Source organism: Microcebus murinus, chromosome 6 (genome assembly GCF_040939455.1).
Source record: "Microcebus murinus isolate Inina chromosome 6, M.murinus_Inina_mat1.0, whole genome shotgun sequence".
In the NCBI taxonomy this organism is placed as follows: domain Eukaryota; kingdom Metazoa; phylum Chordata; class Mammalia; order Primates; family Cheirogaleidae; genus Microcebus; species Microcebus murinus.
In genome coordinates this window covers 13,098,012-13,117,141 of record NC_134109.1, presented here as the reverse complement: position 1 = coordinate 13,117,141, position 19,130 = coordinate 13,098,012, and the positions used below count along the sequence as shown (strand labels likewise).

Below are 19,130 nucleotides of genomic sequence, written 5' to 3'. Positions count from 1 at the left end.
GTTTTTGGGGTCTTAGTCATAAATTCTTTACCTAGGCAAATGTTTACAATAGTTTTTCCTAGGTTTTCTTCTAGAAACTTTTATGGTTTCAGGTCTTACATTTAAGTCCTTAACCCAGCTTTTTATTGTCATATGTGGTGAGACATAGGGATATAGGTTTATTCTTCTGCATGAGGATATCCAATTTCCCAGCACCATTTATTGAAATGGTATCCTTTCCCCAGTGTATGCTTTTCTCTGCTTTGTCAAAGATCAGTTGCTTATAGGTATTTGGCTTTATTTCTGGGTTCTTTATTCTGCTTCATTGGCTAATGTGTTTACTTTCATGCCAATACCTTGCTGTTGTGGTTACTATTGCCTTGTAGTATAATCTAGAAGTGCCTCCAGATTTGTTCTTTTTGCTTAGGATTGCTTTGGCTATTCATGTTCTTTTTTTGGTTCTACATGCAATTTAGGGTTTTTTTTCTAATTCTGTGAAAAATGATGCTGGTATTTTGATAGGAATTGCATCTGTAGATTACTTTGGGCAGTGTGGGCATTTTGACAATATTCATTCTTTCAATCCATGAGCAAGGGATGCTTTTCCATTTGTTTTTGCCATTTATGGTTTCTTTCACCAGTGTTTTATAGTTCTCCTTGTAGAGGTATTTCACCCTGTTGGTTAAAGTTATTCCAAGGCATTTTATTCTTTTGTGGAAAATAACCTTTTTTTTTCAAATGCCCACAAACATATATCATGATAGACCATATCCTGGCCATAAAACAAATCTCAATAATCCGCTGCTGGTGGATGCTCACTGTGTTCCCTGAATGAGCAGGATAGCTGGACAAATCCAGCAGCGCTGAGGGCCCAGGGGTAGCCCTGGTCTGAGTTCATAGGATCCTGAGGCCTGGCCACATGCTGGACACCAAAGTGCAGGTGAGAGGCCACAGGTGGAAGCAGCTTCTAGTTCCCTGGAAACCTCAGAGATACTGACAAGGAAGAACAGAAGAAGCTCCTTCTCCCCACCCCCACCCTCACCCTACTCGCCGCCCATCTAGGTGACATCTCCGAGGAAGCCCTGCTCCCGGGTCTTTAGGATCTGGAGGAAACCGTGAATCTGTCTCTCCCTGTCTGCCTGGGCTCCAAGGCTCACGTCCCTTCTTGTGATTGGCAGGTGTGGGACAGACCCTTCTCACCTGAACGATTCCCACAGCTGAGCCCACAGCTGGCCTGCACGGAGGTCACTGCCCAGCATGGGCAACACAGGCCAGCAGATTTGGGGTCCGTGGGTGGGGGGTTCTTGCCCACTCCATTCCCACTCCCTGCTACCTCAGGTCGCCTTGGCCTGAGATGAGAGATGAACTTGTTCGAGCTCCTCTCTTTCCCCTCTGCAAAAACCCTAATGTCTGGGCCCAGGAGAGGGGCAGCCCGGCCAGCGCTCTGGCACTCAGCGGAGGAGTGGGAGGCGCCCAGGACCTGGAGCAAGCTCGCCCTGGCTTGCAGGTGACACGAAGGCCCATCAGGGCTCCACCAGAGGCCCAGGAACACGATGGCAAAGTCTGGGCTTCAAACCAAGAAACCCGAAACAAGCAACTGAGGCTTCCTCTCTGAGGACCCTCCGTTTCCTCTTTTGTACAGCTCAGATAACGACGCCAGCTCCGTGTTGCAGGGGAGCAGCGTCAATGCGCTAAGGCCGGTGACGGACTCGAGACAGGGCTGGGGGCACACTTGAGAAGGTGGGGGCCGGGACAAACGGGGTGTCAACTCCACAGAGCCGCAAAGGGGAGCCCCGAGGCAGCGTGTGCACCAGTTGGGGGAACCTGGGTTGTAATCCCGGCTCCATCACTCCCTGGCTGGAACAAGCTATTCTGTTTCGCTTAGCCTCAGTTTTTCATCTGTAAAATGGGGCTAATAATGCTTACTTTTGGTGAAGATGTAGTAATATCTTACTTTGGTAAATGTAGTAATATTTTATAGTGTCTAATTTAAAATAATTTAAATCATACAGAATGTATTTTCTAATCACAATGGAATCAAACTAGAAATCAATAACAGAAAAACAACAGGAAAGTCTCCAACATAGGGAAACCAGGCAACACACTTATGAATAACCTGTGCATTAAAGAGGAATTATTAAGGATAATTTTTAAAAATTGAACTGAATGAAAATAAAAATACAATATTAAAATTTATAGGATACAGTTGAAGCAGTGTTCAGGGGCAATTTATAGTATATTCATACTTTAGAAAAATGAAAAAGTCTCAAATGAATAATCTAACCTCTCCTCTCAAGAACCTAGAAAAAGAAGAATAAAATAATAAAATAAATGTATAACATGAAAGAAAGAAGAAATAAAGAAGATTAGAGCAGAAATCAATGAAAATGAATATAGAAAAGCAATAGAGGAAATCAATGAAACAAAGAGCTGTTTTTTTTAAAAGATCAAGAAAATTGACAAATCTTAAAAAAACTAACAAATGAAAAATAAAAGTAAGGAGACACAAATGACTAATATCGGGAATGAAATAGGATATCATTACAGACCCTGCAGGCATCAGAAGGATAATAACTACTTTGAAGAACTACACATGTAAATCTGACAACCTAGATGAAATGTACAAATTCCTCAAAAACACAAACTACCACAACTCACCCAATATGAAACAGATAGTTTGAATAGCCTCATGACTATAAATGCCTTATGAATTTGGAATTACAGATCTCCTCAAAAAGAAATCTTCAGGCCCAGGTAATTTCATTGGAAACCTCTCAAGGTCCTTCACTAAATTACATCTTTTGCCACGTAAGCTAATATTCACTCTTTTGCCATTTTAAGGTGATATTCATAGTTTTGTAGAATGAGGGTGTGGACATATCTTTTTTTGGGGCCATCATTCAGCCTAATACATATAGCCACAGTATTCAAGACTATGTGGTATTTGTGACGAGATAGATATGAAGATCCATGAAACAGAATAGAGAACCCAGAAATAGAGACACACGAATATCCCCAACTGATAGTTTACAAAAGTGCAAAAACAATTCAATGGAGGAAGGATAGCCTTTTCAACAAATATGCTGGACATGCACATGCACACACACAAATGAACCTTGACCTAAGTTCAACCTTATAAAAAATTAACTCAGGCTAGGTGTGGTGGGTCATGCCTGAAATCTCAGCAATTTGGGAGGATGAGGTAGAAGGATCAATTGAAGCCAGGAGTTGGAGACCAGCCTGAGCAGCATAGCAAGACTCTGTCTCTAAAAAAGAATTTTAAAAAATTAGCTAAATGTGGTGGTATGCACCTTTAGTCCCAGCTACTTACTTGAGCATGGGGATTCAAGGTTGCAGTGAGCTGCGATGGTGCCACTTCACTCCAGCCTGGGTGACAGAGCAGGACCCTTAAATGTAAAATGTAAAGCTATAACATTTTAGCAAAAATTCTCACAGACATTCTTTGGGACTTAGGAATAGGAAAAGAATTTTCGGACTTCACACTAAAAGCAAACTCCATAAAAGGAAAAACTGATTTACTAAACTTTATCAAATTAAAAAACTTCCTCTGTGACAGTTCCTGTGTTGTTAATAGGATGAAAAGATAATCTACATTCTGGGAGAATATATTTGCAAATCACATATCTGAAAAAGTATTTTTTTCTAGAATATATAAAGAATGCTCAATATTCAACAGTAAAAACACACAATCCAATTAGAATTAGAAAATGGCCAAACATATGAGCAAAGAGAATACAGTGATGGCAAATACACACATGAAAAGATGTTCAGCATCATTAGCCTTTAGGGAAATGTAAATTCAATCCATAATGAGATCTCACTACACATCTAACAATGGCTAAAATAAAAAATATTGACAATACCAAATTCTGGGGAGGATGCAGAGCAACAGGATCACTTATACATAACTGGTGGAAAGTAGTTTGTCAGTTTCTTAAAAAACTGAAACTAAACGTGACTCAGCAATCGCATTCCTGGGCATTTATCTTAGAAAAATAAAAACTTATATTCACAAAAAAAGCTGCACATAGCTGTTTATAACAGTTTATTCATAACAGCCAAAACTGCAAACAACCCTTATGTTCTTTTATGAGTGAATGGTTAAAAAAATCCACTCCATGGGAAGGGCGCGGTGGCTCATTCCTGTAATCCCAGCACTCTGGGAGGCCGAGGCAGGTGGATTGCTCAAGGTCAGGAGTTCAAAACCAGCCTGAGTGAGACCCTGTCTCTACTATAAATACAAAGAAATTAATTGGCCAACTAATATATATGGAAAAAATCAGCCGAGCATGGTGGCACATGCCTGTAGTCCCAGCTACTTGGGAGGCTGAGGCAGCAGGATTGCTTGAGCCCAGGAGTTTGAGGTTGCTGTGAGCTAGGCTGATGCCACAGCACTCACTCTAGCCTGGGTAATAAAGCGAGACTCTGTCTCAAAAAAAAAAAAAAAAATCCACTCCATGGAATATTATGTTTTTTTATCTCCAAAATTCATGTTGAAATTTAATCTCCAATGCAATCGTTTTAAGAGATAGGGCCTTCCTGAGGTGATTAGGTCACAAGGTCTTTTCCCTCAATACATGAGTGGATTAATAAAATGTGGTATATGAATACCATGGAGTTCTACTCGGCCACAAAAAACAATGGTGATCTAGCACCTCTTGTATTATCCTGCATATAGCTGGAGCCCATTCTACTAAGAGAAATATCACAAGAATGGAAAAACAAGCACCACATGTACTCATCATCAAATTGGTATTAACTGGTCAACACTTAACGTGCACATATAGTAGTAACATTCATGGGGTATCAGGCAGGCGGGAGGGGGGAGGCGGGGAGGGGTATATTCACATTTAATGGGTGCAGTGTGCATTGTCTGGGGGATGGACACTGTTGAAGCTCTGACTTGTGTGGGGCAAAGGCAATATATGTAACCCAAACATTTGTACCCTCGTAATATGCTGAGATTAAAAAAAAAGAAATTTTCTATGTATTCAAAATAAAAAAATGGAATAGTAAACATATTGACAAATAGCGATTTCAATTATAATGGTAATTCTGTAGTATTTTATCTAGTTTGCATATTTATTTTATTTCATTTTTGTTTGTGTATTTAACATTTAAATATATTGTTCTAGGAATTATTTGACAAAACTAGAAAATAAAGAGAAATTATGATTATCATTTGTTCACTATTCAGATTTTCATTTACGAATCACTTCACTGATAGAAATATTTGATGATTCCACTTTGTTTCCTCTAAGCCATTTTCGGAATGCCTTCCACGGGTGGATGTCACGCATTTGAAACATAAATGCTGTAAAAATTAATCCACCTAGCACTACTGCCGTTGCGATAGCAATAAGAGTGTGTCCTGGAAATGGCAATGGCACTTCATCAACATAAATCTGCAACAGAAAAAGCAAAATCTTTAAGGTTTCTGAATCTAGTAATGCAAAATACTGAACATTCCAAGATTCCCACAATTAATCACCTAGGAAAATTCTGCCTAGAATTATACAGATATTCAGCATCCACAAAGCTTAGAAACAGTTTTGTAACAATGTGACAAGTAATAACTTGCACACAATAAATAGGAAGTAAGAATTCTCTCAATTATCCTATGCTGTAACCTTGTCTTTATTGACAGAGGGAGGCAGATAGGACACTTATACAATAGGAGAACATTCTGTATTCAGTCATGCAGAAATGGGCAAATAGTGTGGGAATGCAGAAGAGGGACTACTACTTGCCTAGGGCACTTAAGGAATGAGCATTTGTTGATCTTTTTTTTCTTCAGAATTGATTCTATTTTCTTAGTTCTTGGTATAGAGAGTAATTTTGGATTATATCCTAGAAATTTTGGATATCATATTATGAGACTCTGGTTCTTGTTAAAAATTCTCTGGAAAATGTTGATTGTTTATGTGTTTGTTTTGGCAGTCAATTGCACAGGTTGAGTTCAGATCACAAGTTATCCCTCATCTTCTGTGCATGGTAATTCCAATGTCAGCTCAGTTTCTTAGCTATTGCTACGTTATTTGTGTCTTCCTAGTACATGTGCCACTCAGGAGTTGTCCTGGAACTAGATAGTATTTACATTGAAGTTTTATTTCAAAGCCTTTGCGATGCTTCTTTAGGTGTGTTCTGCTCATGTGCATCTTGGTATTTGTGCTAGTTTATGTACAGAATCAGGAATCTCCTTCTCTAGCTCTTTTAGGGATTTTCCCCACACTCTCCATTCCTAGAGGCCCTTTTCCCTAGTTTTCTGGGAAGAAAGCTGAGATTACATGAGAATTTTAGTACCTTGTGCTATTGTGCTATTCCCACAACTAGGGTTGCCTTTGGGAAAAGAGGTAAGAAAAGGGAGAAAAAAGTAATGGATTTTCTCTCACTCTCCTCATGAGACAGGCATATCTTTTCCTAGTTCCTCTATCTAGTGGGATAGATATTCTCTCAGCGTTTTAGATATTTGCACTGCTGCCATGGCCACCCACCACTGTAATAGTGCAGAGTCATTATTGGGGCTGGCCTTGGAGCAGGGCCAGGACAGAAGGGAGGGGAGAAGGAGAGAAAGTGGGGGTGGGGGAAAGACAGAGGAGAGAGAGAGAATGTTAATGTGGCATCAGTATTTGACAATGAATGAGTCATTAATCAATTTTTATCAAATCCTAATTCCTCCCATGCCCTACAGGCAGCATATGGCATTATATGAATAGGCAAAAACAAGTTGTTGCTTTTGTGTGATGATTTGTGGTAACTGATTTTGGTTCCCAATTCTTTTGGATCTTGAAAGCCTTTGGAATATTTAAGACCCTACTATTACAATTCACATAGCCAAAAGAAGGATAAGACTGGAAACTAAATGTTATAGACATGTGTCCTGTGGAGAGGCGGGCGTGACAGGAAGAGAGTTAAAAGTCAGAAAGTCAAACTAAACATGGAAGGTGGCAAGGGAACAAAACCAAATACAGCCACTTATTAAAATTCTCCAGTCAGTGTTGCCACCTGTCATGCACCCTAGCTTTACCACTACTGACAATGTCATTGCCAGTCTCCAGAATCCCCTGTCTCTAAGCCTTGTCCATCACACAGATTCTGCTAATTTTTTCTCTTCAGGCTCCTGGATTGATACCTATCATGTTCTTTCCCTAACCATCAACCCATTTGATATCTTGTAGATTCACTATACCTGAAATTCTTCAACTAAGTTGCAAAAAGTGACCCCTGGAACAACAGACACTCGAAAGTGAAAAAGCTCAGAGCCCTGTGGAAAAATACACACAGTCATTAGCAGAATCAATGGTATAGTCCTTTAAGTAAAAATATACCCCAGGGCCACTTTCCCTACAGAGGTTGCATAAGAAATTCCCATCCCTTTCCTAAGGCTCTTAGACAAACACATCATGTATCAAAATGAAAATAGGAATTGAAACAGAGGTATTCAATAGCTGATATTATGTTATATATAATATGTATAATAAATATATATATTAGAATGAAGAAACAAAAACATAAAACAAAACAAAAACAAAAACAGAAAACCTAACTTGGCCTTGAGGAGCACTTGGGTTAACCCTCATGTTTGTGGTTTTGATCTGTCCTCTAATTTTGATTGGTTTTTACAATTACTTGGATTATATCAACTTCATGTGGTCTTATGGGCAGCTGGAACTAGAAGACATGTGCCTGTTTATATCCAGGTGAAATAATGAGCCCACTTCTTCCCTCTAACTTTTCTGTTCCACTTTACTAAATAATCTGTCTTGCTTATCAGCTTATAAAAAAGTAAGTTAATGTTAAGTTCAGCTGTCAGACACTTTTAGAATTAATAACATCAAGGGAAATTGAGGAAAAATAAACCCTCTTCAAATACTTTAAAGTTGCTATTCTCACCATTCATGGATACCTATACTTTAAAACTAAAACCAATGTTAGTTTAGGCATATATGTCTTCTCTAAACTCAACATAGTAAAAACAAAAATGCTGTCAACTTACCTTTATACTTAAATTGAGACCTAAAGGATTATACACTGAAGTCTGAAGAATTGGTTCTAAATACTCTCTCATTCTTTTCATATTTTCTGGTACAGTATATTCTAAAAATGCATGAAATATATTTTAAGCACACGTTATTTTCTCATTTTGCATAAAATCTGTTATATACATTAAGATACAATGAAAGATTCCATTCTGTAACATGACTAAATTATCCTATACTTTTGGTTCTTGTTGACTTTGTAAAAGATATATTAAGGGGAATTAGTCTCCATATCTCCCATTGCCTTTGAGTGTATCCTCAAGAAGGACAAGACTTCTGACCACCTTTAAGCTGATCTTTTCCTCCTAGCTCCATGCTCATGACCTGTCCTGATTTGCACATTCCTTATGTTTTTGGCAGTAAGATCATCTCAGGACCTCCTTAGAGGTGGGTAAATGATTTTCAATAAGGCAGCAGTAAAGTTTTACAATAGGATTACTTAAATCTTTTCTAAAACAAGTGATCAGTTACTCTTGCCTTTCCTATCATCCTCTCTAAAACTGGATAGGTAGTATAGGGGTTAGAAATTGCAGTGGTGTGAAGAGAAGGGGAAAAGATGGCGGATGAGAAACACCGCCAGACAGAGTGTCTCTGCAGAAAAGACAGATTCTAGCAGAAATCAGAAGAAAGAAGCAAGAAGACGAGCCTACATCAGATGAGGGTCGGAAGGAGGAGTACCTAAGACTACGGGAGACTCCACGGGAGGAGGTCACGGAGGAGAACTGGAAGCTGGGACCGCCGGAGCAGCCCGGAGACCAGCGGGAAGTATCGGCCGTTTCCCCTCCCCTGCATCCCGGACTGCTGGTGGGCTCCCCAGCGAGTGGAGAGACCTGCGGACACCAGCCCAGCGATGGCCGCTGCCAGTGAGCGGTAAGCCAGTGGCGGATGCAGCACCGGGCTGCCAACTCCCTTGGGGCACCTCCGTGTGCACAGACCCGAGCTGCGTGGCAGGCGCCATATTGCCTCCTTCTCCCCTCCACTGACCCTCCCCGCGGCTGCCCAGAGAGACAGAGAGACAATATAGCCACCAGCCAGAGGCACCTACAGGGAACAGGACCTTCCCTTTTGGGGCCCTACAGCTGACTAAGGGGAACTCAGACTGTGAGCTCCCTACCCGCCAGCCCTCCCAGGTGCTGCTGGCAAAGTGATCCCAGGAGAACAGGGCAGACTCTGAGGTTGAGAGACATAGACGCAGCGTGGGCTACCTGTGGGTGAATTGGGACTGGCACTGCTCTCCCTGGTGGAGATACAGTTTGAACTCTGGGACCCAGAGGTCAGACCTGCAGACCACATCCCGTGCACCGAGGCCTCGCATTGCCTGGGGCACAGAAGGGATATTTGTGAACAGCCTACTGAGGTGTGTGTGCCTTCAGGGGCAGATCAGTGTCCTAGAGGGCAACCCTCCTCTCAAAGGGAGGCTCTGCACCCAGCCCAGGTGGCGTTCCTGCGCAGGGAACCTCCCCAGCAGGGAACCTCCCCACCGGCAGCACAGCCAGGGGAGGCCTGGTGACGTGTGGTCTGGCCTGCGGGCAGAGGCCCAGGAGTAGCTGCGGAGTTGGGGAGGGTGGAAAGAAGCAAGGCCCGCTCCAGACTGCGGATCTCAGACAGCCCCACCCCCACACGCAGACTTTCTGACTGAGTGGGGCCATTTCAGCCCCTCATTGACAGCTTTGCCTGGAAGCAGAGAACAGAACTTTGACCCCTGCTAACGGCCTGAGGGCAGGCTTACCCAACCCAGCTCGCCCAGACTCTCTCCTAGACTAGCCCTCACTGAAGGGGAGAAAAGGACACACCTGGAAGTCCCAGGGCCCCACCCACCACCTGAGGCACTAGAGTTCTCTCTACAGGAATAAGAGCTGATAACAGCGCATAAAAACAACAGCATAGCCTGTTCCTCCAAGAAAGTGCCACCTATTGACAGGGAGAACATCCTGCACACCCTTTTCAGGACACCCACTGACTCATTATACAGGGAGTGGTTGAATCTCACCCACCGACACCACCTTCCGGCTCAGAAACTAAACAAGGTGTGTGAATACCCAAACAAAAACCTAAAGAAAAAAAACAACAACTGATCGATATGGGAAGAAATCAGCGAAGGAACTCAGGAAATATGAAGAACCAAACGGAAAACTCACCCCCAAAGAGGAGCCCCAGCCCCCTAGAAACAGGCACCAACCAAAATCAGGCAAACAAAATGACAGAAGAGGAATTTCGTCTGTGGATCATAAGAACACTCACCGACCTGCAAGAACAACTCAATAACCAACACAAAGAAACCACAAAAAGCCTCCAGGATATGGGAAAAGAAATAGACACAATGAAGAAAAGTGTAACCGAACTCCTGGAAATGAATCAATTCAAGGAACTACAAAATACAGTGGAAAGTCTCAAGAACAGGGTAGATCAAACAGAAGAAAGAATCTCAGAGCTTGAAGATAACACTCTCCAATTAAATAAATCAGTCACAGAGATAGAGCAGAGAAACAAGAGAAAAGAGCAAAGCCTACAAGAGATGTGGGATTATGTGAAGAAACCTAATGTGAGGGTCATAGGGTTACCAGAAGGGGAAGAAGACAACACTCAAGGGTTGGACAAGCTGTTTGAAGATATAATAGAGGAAAATTTCCGAGGCCTTGCTCAAAATCTCGATATACAAGTTCAAGAAGCTCAGAGGACCCCTGGGAGATTCAATGCAAACAGGAAGATGTCACAACATGCAGTCATCAGACTGACCAAAGTATCAACTAAAGAGGCCCTTCTAAGAGTTGTAAGACGAAAGAAGCAAGTAACATACAAGGGAAAGCCAATTCGAATAACACCAGACTTCTCTAATGAGACTTTACAAACAAGGAGAGACTGGGGCCCCATTCTCACTCTTTTGAAACAAAACAATGCCCACCCTAGAATCTTATTCCCTGAAAAACTAAGCTTCATATATGAAGGAGAAATAAAGACATTCTCAGACAAGCAAAGGCTCAGAGAATTCACCAAGACAAGACCAGCCATACAAGAAGTACTCAAAATAGCGTTACACATGGAACATCATAATAATAACCCACGAATATAAAAACAACCAAAACCCAAAGATTAAAGGCCAGATACTACAATGGCTCAAGACAGAAATCATAGCAACAACATTCAACCCAACAGAATGAACAGTAATCTACCTTACCTATCAGTTCTCTCAATAAATGTGAATGGCTTAAACTCTCCACTCAAGAGACATAGGCTGGCTGAATGGATAAGAAAATACAGGCCAAGTATATGCTGTCTTCAGGAAACACATCTAACCTGCAAGGATGCATATAGACTAAAAATAAAGGGTGGAGATCAGTATTCCAAACAAATAGAAGCCAAAAGAAGGCTGGTGTGGCAGTTCTAATTTCAGACGATTTAGTTTTTAAAGCAACAAAAATAGTGAAAGAAAAAGAGGGTCATTATATAATGGTGAAGGGCACAGTTCAACAAGAAGAGATAACAATTTTAAATATATATGCACCCAACTTGGGTGCACCCAGATTCATAAAGCAAATCTTACTGGAGCTAAGCAAATGGATTAATAGCAACTCCATAATCACCGGAGATTTCAACACCCCACTGATGGCACGAGACAGATCCTCCAAACAGAAAATTAATAAAGAAATAATGGACTTAAACAAAACTCTAGAACAATTGGGTCTGACAGACATTTACAGAACATTCTACCCAAAATCCACTGAATATACAGTCTTCTCATCAGCACACGGGATAGTCTCTAAGATTGACCATATCCTAGGACACAAAGTAAACTTCAAGAAATTTAAAAAAATAGAAATCATACCATGTATCTTCTCAGATCACAGTGGAATAAAAGTAGAAATCAACCGTAACAGAAACTCACATTTCTACGCAAAAACGTGGAAATTAAACAACCTCCTACTAAATGATTACTTCATAAATGAAGAAATCAAGATGGAAATAAAAAAATTCTATGAAGAAAATGACAATGGAGAGACAAGTTATCAAATCCTCTGGGACATAGCTAAAGCAGTTCTGAGAGGAAAGTTTGTCTCCATAAATGCCTATAACCAAAAGACAAAAAGATCACAAATAGACAATCTAATGAAACGACTCAAAGAGCTGGAAAAAGAAGAACAGACCAACCCCAAATCCAGCAGAAGAAGTGAAATCAACAAGATCAAATCAGAACTAAACGAAATTGAAAACAGGGAAGTTATTCAGGAGATTAACAAAACAAAAAGTTGGTTCTTTGAAAAAATAAACAAAATTGACACGCCACTGGCTAAGCTAAGGAAAAGCAGAAAAGAGAAATCTCTAATAAGCTCCATCAGAAACAAAAAAGGAGATATCACAACTGATCCCAAATTGATACAAGATATAATTTATGAGTACTACAAAAATCTTTATTCACACAAATTGGAAAATGTGGAGGAAATGGACAAATTTCTAGAAACACACAGCCTCCCTAGGTTCAATCAGGAAGAAATAGATTCCCTAAACAGACCAATATCAACTGCTGAAATAGAAACAGCAATTAAAAATCTCCCTAAAAAGAAAAGTCCCGGTCCAGATGGCTTCACACCCGAATTTTACCACACTTACAAAAAAGAACTAGTACCTATCTTGCAGAAACTATTCCACAACATCGAGAAGACCAGGAACCTCCCCGACACCTTTTATGAAGCGAATATTACTCTGATACCAAAACCAGGAAAGGAAGCAACAAAAAAAGAAAGCTACAGACCAATATCCCTAATGAATATACATGCAAAAATTTTCAACAAAATCTTAGCTAACCGAATCCAGACGCTTATCAAAAAAATAATCCATCACAACCAAGTGGGCTTCATCCCAGGGATGCAGGGATGGTTCAACATACGTAAATCTATAAATGCAATTCACCACATAAACAGAAGCAAAAACAAAGACCACATGATTCTTTCAATAGATGCAGAAAAAGCTTTTGACAAAATTCAACACCCTTTCATGATACGAACACTTAAGAAAATAGGCATAGAAGGGACATACCTAAAAATGATACAAGCCATATATGACAGACCCATAGCCAACATCATACTGAATGGGGAAAAACTGAAAGCATTCCCACTTAGAACTGGAACCAGACAAGGCTGCCCACTATCTCCACTTCTATTCAACATAGTACTGGAAGTCCTGGCTACAGCAATCAGACAGGAAAATGGAATTAAAGGTATCCAAATAGGGGCAGAAGAGATCAAACTTTCACTGTTTGCTGGTGATATGATATGATATTTAGAAAACCCCAAAGATTCAACCAAGAAACTCCTGGAACTGATCAATGAATTTAGTAAAGTCTCAGGATACAAAATCAATACACAGAAATCAGAGGCATTCGTATATGCCAACAACAATCAAATTGAGAACCAAATTAAAGACTCAATACCCTTTACAATAGCAACAAAGAAATTAAAGTACCTAGGAGTATACTTAACCAAGGAGGTAAAAGACCTCTACTGGGAGAACTATGAAACACTGAGGAAGGAAATAGCAGAGGATGTAAACAGATGGAAATCCATTCCATGCTCGTGGGTTGGCAGACTCAACATCATTAAAATGTCTATACTACCCAAACTGATCTACAGATTCAATGCAATACCTATTAAAATCCCATAAGCATTCTTCACAGATATAGAAAAAATAATTTTACGCTTTGTATGGAACCAAAGAAGACCCCGAATATCAAGACCAATTCTAGGCAACAAAAACAAAATGGGAGGTATTAATATGCCAGATATCAAACTATACTACAAATCTGTAGTAATTAAAACAATCTGGTATTGGCACAAAAATAGGAATATGGACCAGTGGAACAGTTCTGAGAATCCTGATATAAAACCATCCTCATATAGCCATCTCATCTTTGGCAAAGCAGACAAAAACATACACTGGGGTAAAGAATCCCTTTTCAATAAATGGTGCTGGGAAAACTGTATAGCCACTTGTAGAAGGCTAAAGCAGGACCCACACCTTTCACCTCTCACAAAAATCAACTCACGCTGGATAACAGACTTAAACCTAAGGTATGAAACTATTAGAATTCTAGAGGAAAATGTTGGAAACACTCTCCTAGACATCAGCCTAGGCAAAGAGTTTATGAAGAAGTCCCCAAAGGCAATCACAGCAGCAACAAAAATAAATAAATGGGACATGATGAAACTACAAAGCTTCTGCACAGCCAAAGAAATAGTCATGAAAGTAAACAGAAAACCTACAGAATAGGAGAAAATTTTTGCATCCTACGTATCCGATAAAGGGCTGATACCTAGAATATACTTAGAACTCACGAAAATCAGCAAGAAAAAATCAAATAACCCTATTAAAAAGTGGGCAAAGGACTTGAACAGAAACTTTTCTAAAGAAGACAGAAGAATGGCCAACAAACATATGAAAAAATGCTCATCATCTGTAATCATCAGGGAAATGCAAATCAAAACTACAATGAGATATCACTTAACTCCAGTGAGAATGGCCTTTATCAAAAAGTCTCCAAATAACAAATGCTGGCATGGATGTGGAGAGAGAGGAACACTCCTACACTGCTGGTGGGACTGCAAACTAGTTCAACCTCTGTGGAAAGCAATATGGAGATACCTTAAAGCGATACAAGTGAATCTACCATTTGATCCAGCAATCCCATTGCTGGGCATCTACCCAAAAGATCCAATGACACTCTACAAAAAAGACACCTGCACTCGAATGTTTATAGCAGCACAATTCATAATTGCAAGGCTGTGGAAACAGCCCAAGTGCCCATCAATCCAAGAATGGATTAATAAAATGTGGTATATATATACCATGGAATACTATTCAGCTCTAAGAAACAACGGTGATATAGCACATATTATATTTTCCTGGTTAGAGCTGGAACCCATACTACTAAGTGAAGTATCCCAAGAATGGAAAAACAAGCACCAGATATATTCACCAGCAAACTGGTATTAACTGAGTAGCACCTAAGTGGACACATAGGTACTACAGTAATAGGGTATTGGGCAGGTGGGAGGGGGGAGGAGGGCGGGTATATATATACATAAGGAGTGAGATGTGCACCATCTGGGGGATGGTCATGCTGGAAACTCAGACTTGTGGGGGGGGGGAAAGGGCATTTATTGAAACCTTAAAATCTCTTCCCCCATAATATGCTAAAATAAAAAAAATTAAAAAAAAAAAAGAAATTGCAGTGGTGTAATGGTACACAGTATCTAAAGGGGAAAAAAAGCTCTGACTGTAGCATTTGCCAATTTCCATGGTGTAAATACTCTTTCCATGGCTAATTTCAATGGTTTAACAACTAGATTGTAAAATGCTTCAATATTCAACAATCAGTACTCCAAATCTGGTAAGAGCAGCCTCCAGTACACCACAGAAAATTAGAATGTTAGTTAAAGCAAAATCTTTTTTAGTTTTAATTTGTGAGATTTTTCATTTCAAAAATGCATTTGTTAGAGTAAAGCTCACTGAATATCAAATGTCTGGATATTTAGTACCTATTAATTATTGATAAAAATTTCTATTTAGTTAATTCTATTTATCCATCTATCTACTCAAAGTATTCATATATGAACAAATACATAATGTGAAACAGAAAGGTAGATAATCAAGGTAAAATTGGATTGAGGTAAATACCTTATTTAAAGATATTTCTGCATCTTTTCAATTATTTTACAATAAAAATCTTTAAGAAACTTTACTCACATAATTCGAAGATAGATCCTAAAGATTACTGGCAACACCTTTTGTAACCTCCTCTGTAACACTGAATAAACAGTGAAAGGGGACACTAGACAAGCATGTAGTACAGATTCAATCAATCATTGTTGCTACTAATCTACAAAATGGCTTTCAAATTTTTTGCAGTTTAAATTCTTCAAAAATGCTTTTATGCCATAGAATGCAGGTCACTGGAAGTGATGATGAAATAAGAGGAAAACAATAGAAGTAAACAGCAATGTGCCAACTGATATGAATCATTTTCTAAAGAACTCCTGGCTATCTCTTGTATAGACAGGCTTTGTAAACCACTGACCTTTGTAAACCAGTAATAACATTACTTATAAAATGAAATAATTCTAGAAGAAAGCAAACCCTACTTAGATCCCAGTTCTTCCTCATATTCACTTCAGTCACAGTAACCAGATATGGAGATTTCACTGGGATACTTCCATTCTTATTATAAATTTCCAAAGAAATCGGATATTGTATAACTGGAAACTTAAAACGAGGAACCTAAAATATAAATTCCAAGAATGAATGTAAATTTGGAAAATTTAGTAGTAACTTCATTTCCTGGTAAAGAATGAGTAGATACATAATGAAATGTGCTTCTTAGGGTTTCTGTCTTTTCAGGCATGAAAAATTCTTGCCTTACAGTAGAATCAACGGGAACACCAAAGGCAGTAAACACTGTTGTCATAAGGCTTGTAACTTCTATTGGCCTTTTCCATGGGAAATTAGTATGATGTCATTCAAACTTGTTTTGGCCAAACCATATCCTGTGAGGCCCTGCATGAATTGGGTCTCACCCTTTCAGCACTCTTCTGGCCTGTCACAGTCTTTTAGGCATAATCTGTAAATGCAACTTCTGGAGTTCAAATCCAGCCGCAATGTATGTTAATAGTGAGGTCTTTGGCAAATTGCCTCACTTCTCTGTGACTAACATTAAATGAGACAAATCATGGAGAAGGCTTAGAGTAGCATTTAGTAGATAACAAATACTCAAGAAATATTATTTTAGTTCAGCAAGAAGGTATATAATAACACCCCTCATAATTTACTGAATGCTGACTCTATGCCCAACATATAGTATATAGGACCATAATATATAGTCTCTCTATATAAGACAGTCTATGTATCATATATAGTCTTACATATAGTCTATTTAATATATAGTGTCTCTCTCTGTATAGTCTTACACAGACTTTGAAATGGATCTGCTTGAACAGTATACCAACTGCACATTTGACTCTACTAATGTAAGCACCAACATTAACTTGACATGCCTTTGAGTATTTTGATACTAACAGAATGAAAGATTATTTGACACAGAACCCATTCTCTTAACCATCCTATTACAATGTCTTTTATTTGTCACTACCACCAGACTGAGATCCTTGATTACAAGGACTTTGATGTCTATATTTCAAGAACCTGATACATATTAGATACTCAAAATTTTTTGAATGAATAAATATTTACCATAATCTAGTATAGTGTTTTACAGGCTACAGATTGCTTTCATATAGATAGGGGTGTGTGTGTGTGTGTGTGTGTGTGTGTGTGTGTGTATCTTTATAAGAATTCTGTGAAATGGATGGAACAGTGCAGGTATTATTTTATACCTGAGGTTCATTAATTTGTCCAGTACATTTAAAACCAGATCATTCTAGCTCTGTGTCATATTTGGTTCTGTCATAACATGATATTATTTCTATGTCTTAGTTTTCATGTTTAACCAAAAGGCACATTTCAAAATCTTAATATGAAATTAAAAATTATCTTACTCTTTCTCTGCAATCTGAAAACGCAACAGCATGTGAAATCTTCTGATCATTTGTGCAATTACACTCCTGCCGAGTAGAAGCATTAGTACACTGTTTGAATTTACCAGCTTTCTGCAAATAGAAGTAACAGGTTAACTTGCTTTTTTGTATTGCAGGATTCCTGTAAACTCAATAAATATTTGTTCCCTGAATAAATAAAATTCCCAAGAAGTTAAAAGGGAGAATAATCCATTAATTAAGAGAGCAAGGACAATATTTCTGAATTTTATTTGTCTCCTTGCTTGGTACTTTGAACCCTGGTTTCACTCAGGGGCTTGCTAGTTCAGACCCATATGGTTGCGCAGGACCTGGAAAGCCTGCCTCATTCTGAGTTCCGCACGTCAGGACACCAGACTAACTGTCAGGATACCAGACTAAGTGCTCCTGGCCCCTCCCATCACAGGCATACAAACGGAGACTACAAGGAACAGACCAGAGTATGGGGCTGCACACCCCCCAAACATACAATTTCATGCTTGTCTTTTGTCATAGCATTCATTAGTGGTATCTAAAATCTCCACTGTCTGTTCATTTGTCATTCATTTTTACTTGAATTGAAAGCATACTCTCTTAGCTATATCTGGTAGCAGAATTGCTGGGTCATATAGTAATTCTATGTTTCATTTTTGAAGAACTGTCAAACTATTGTCCAAAGCAGCTATACCATTTTACATTCCCACCAGCAATGTATGAGGATTCCAATTTCTCCACATTCTCGCCAACACTTATTTACATATTATTTTTCAGTATTATTATAGCTATCCTAATGGCTGTGAAGTGGTATCTCTTTGTGGGTTTTTTTTTTGTTTTTAATTACAACACTCTGTTGCAACATCAGCAAAGGTCAGATTTCTGAAGCTGGTGAAGATTGGGCAGCATTTCCATGTGAAATGTTACAACTTTACAGGTTTTGTTTCTTATTTAAATCTATATGCAGTCTTTGTGGTTTTGATTTGTGTTTCTCTAATGACTAATGATGTTGACCATCTTTTCATGGGCTTGTTGGACATTTATATATATTTTTTGGAGAAACATCTATTTGAGACTTTCATCCATTTCTAATTGGGCAGTTTGTCTTTTTTGTTGTTGAGTTGTAAGAATAGTTTATATAGTCTGGACATGTGATCCTTACCAGATACACATTTTACTGTATAGAAATACAACTGATTATAGTATATTATGGAACTCATTTATTATTATTAATAGTTCTATTAGTTTTAGTTTTTTTTGTGTGTGTGTGTGTGTGGATATGTGTGTTGTGTGTGTTTTGGGATTTTCTATATGTAACATCATGTCATCTGTGAGCAAAGATAATTTTACTTTTTTCTTTCAAACCTGGATGCTTTTTATTTTCTTGCCTAATTGCCATGGCTGAAACTTCCAGTAACATACTTAATAGAAGTGGCAAGAGCCTTATTTTGTTCCTGATGTTAGGGGAAAAACTTTCAGTCTTTCACTATTTGTATGTTAACAGTGAGTTAATGAAACAACATTTAGGCATAAGCATTTG

At 39.0% G+C, this 19,130-nt stretch overlaps 1 protein-coding gene across 1 annotated transcript in view; it reads right to left on the bottom strand.

Moving 5' to 3' along the window:
* Positions 1–5,063: 5,063 nt before the first annotated feature.
* CATSPERB (catsper channel auxiliary subunit beta) overlaps positions 5,064–19,130 on the bottom strand; it is an 88,416-nt gene continuing 74,349 nt past the window's right edge. Inside the window, 5 exon segments of the mRNA XM_012773926.3 lie at positions 5,064–5,405; positions 7,190–7,264; positions 7,997–8,097; positions 16,172–16,307; positions 17,582–17,692. Of these exon segments, the coding sequence (XP_012629380.3) occupies positions 5,190–5,405; positions 7,190–7,264; positions 7,997–8,097; positions 16,172–16,307; positions 17,582–17,692 (639 nt within the window). The 3' untranslated portion in view covers positions 5,064–5,189.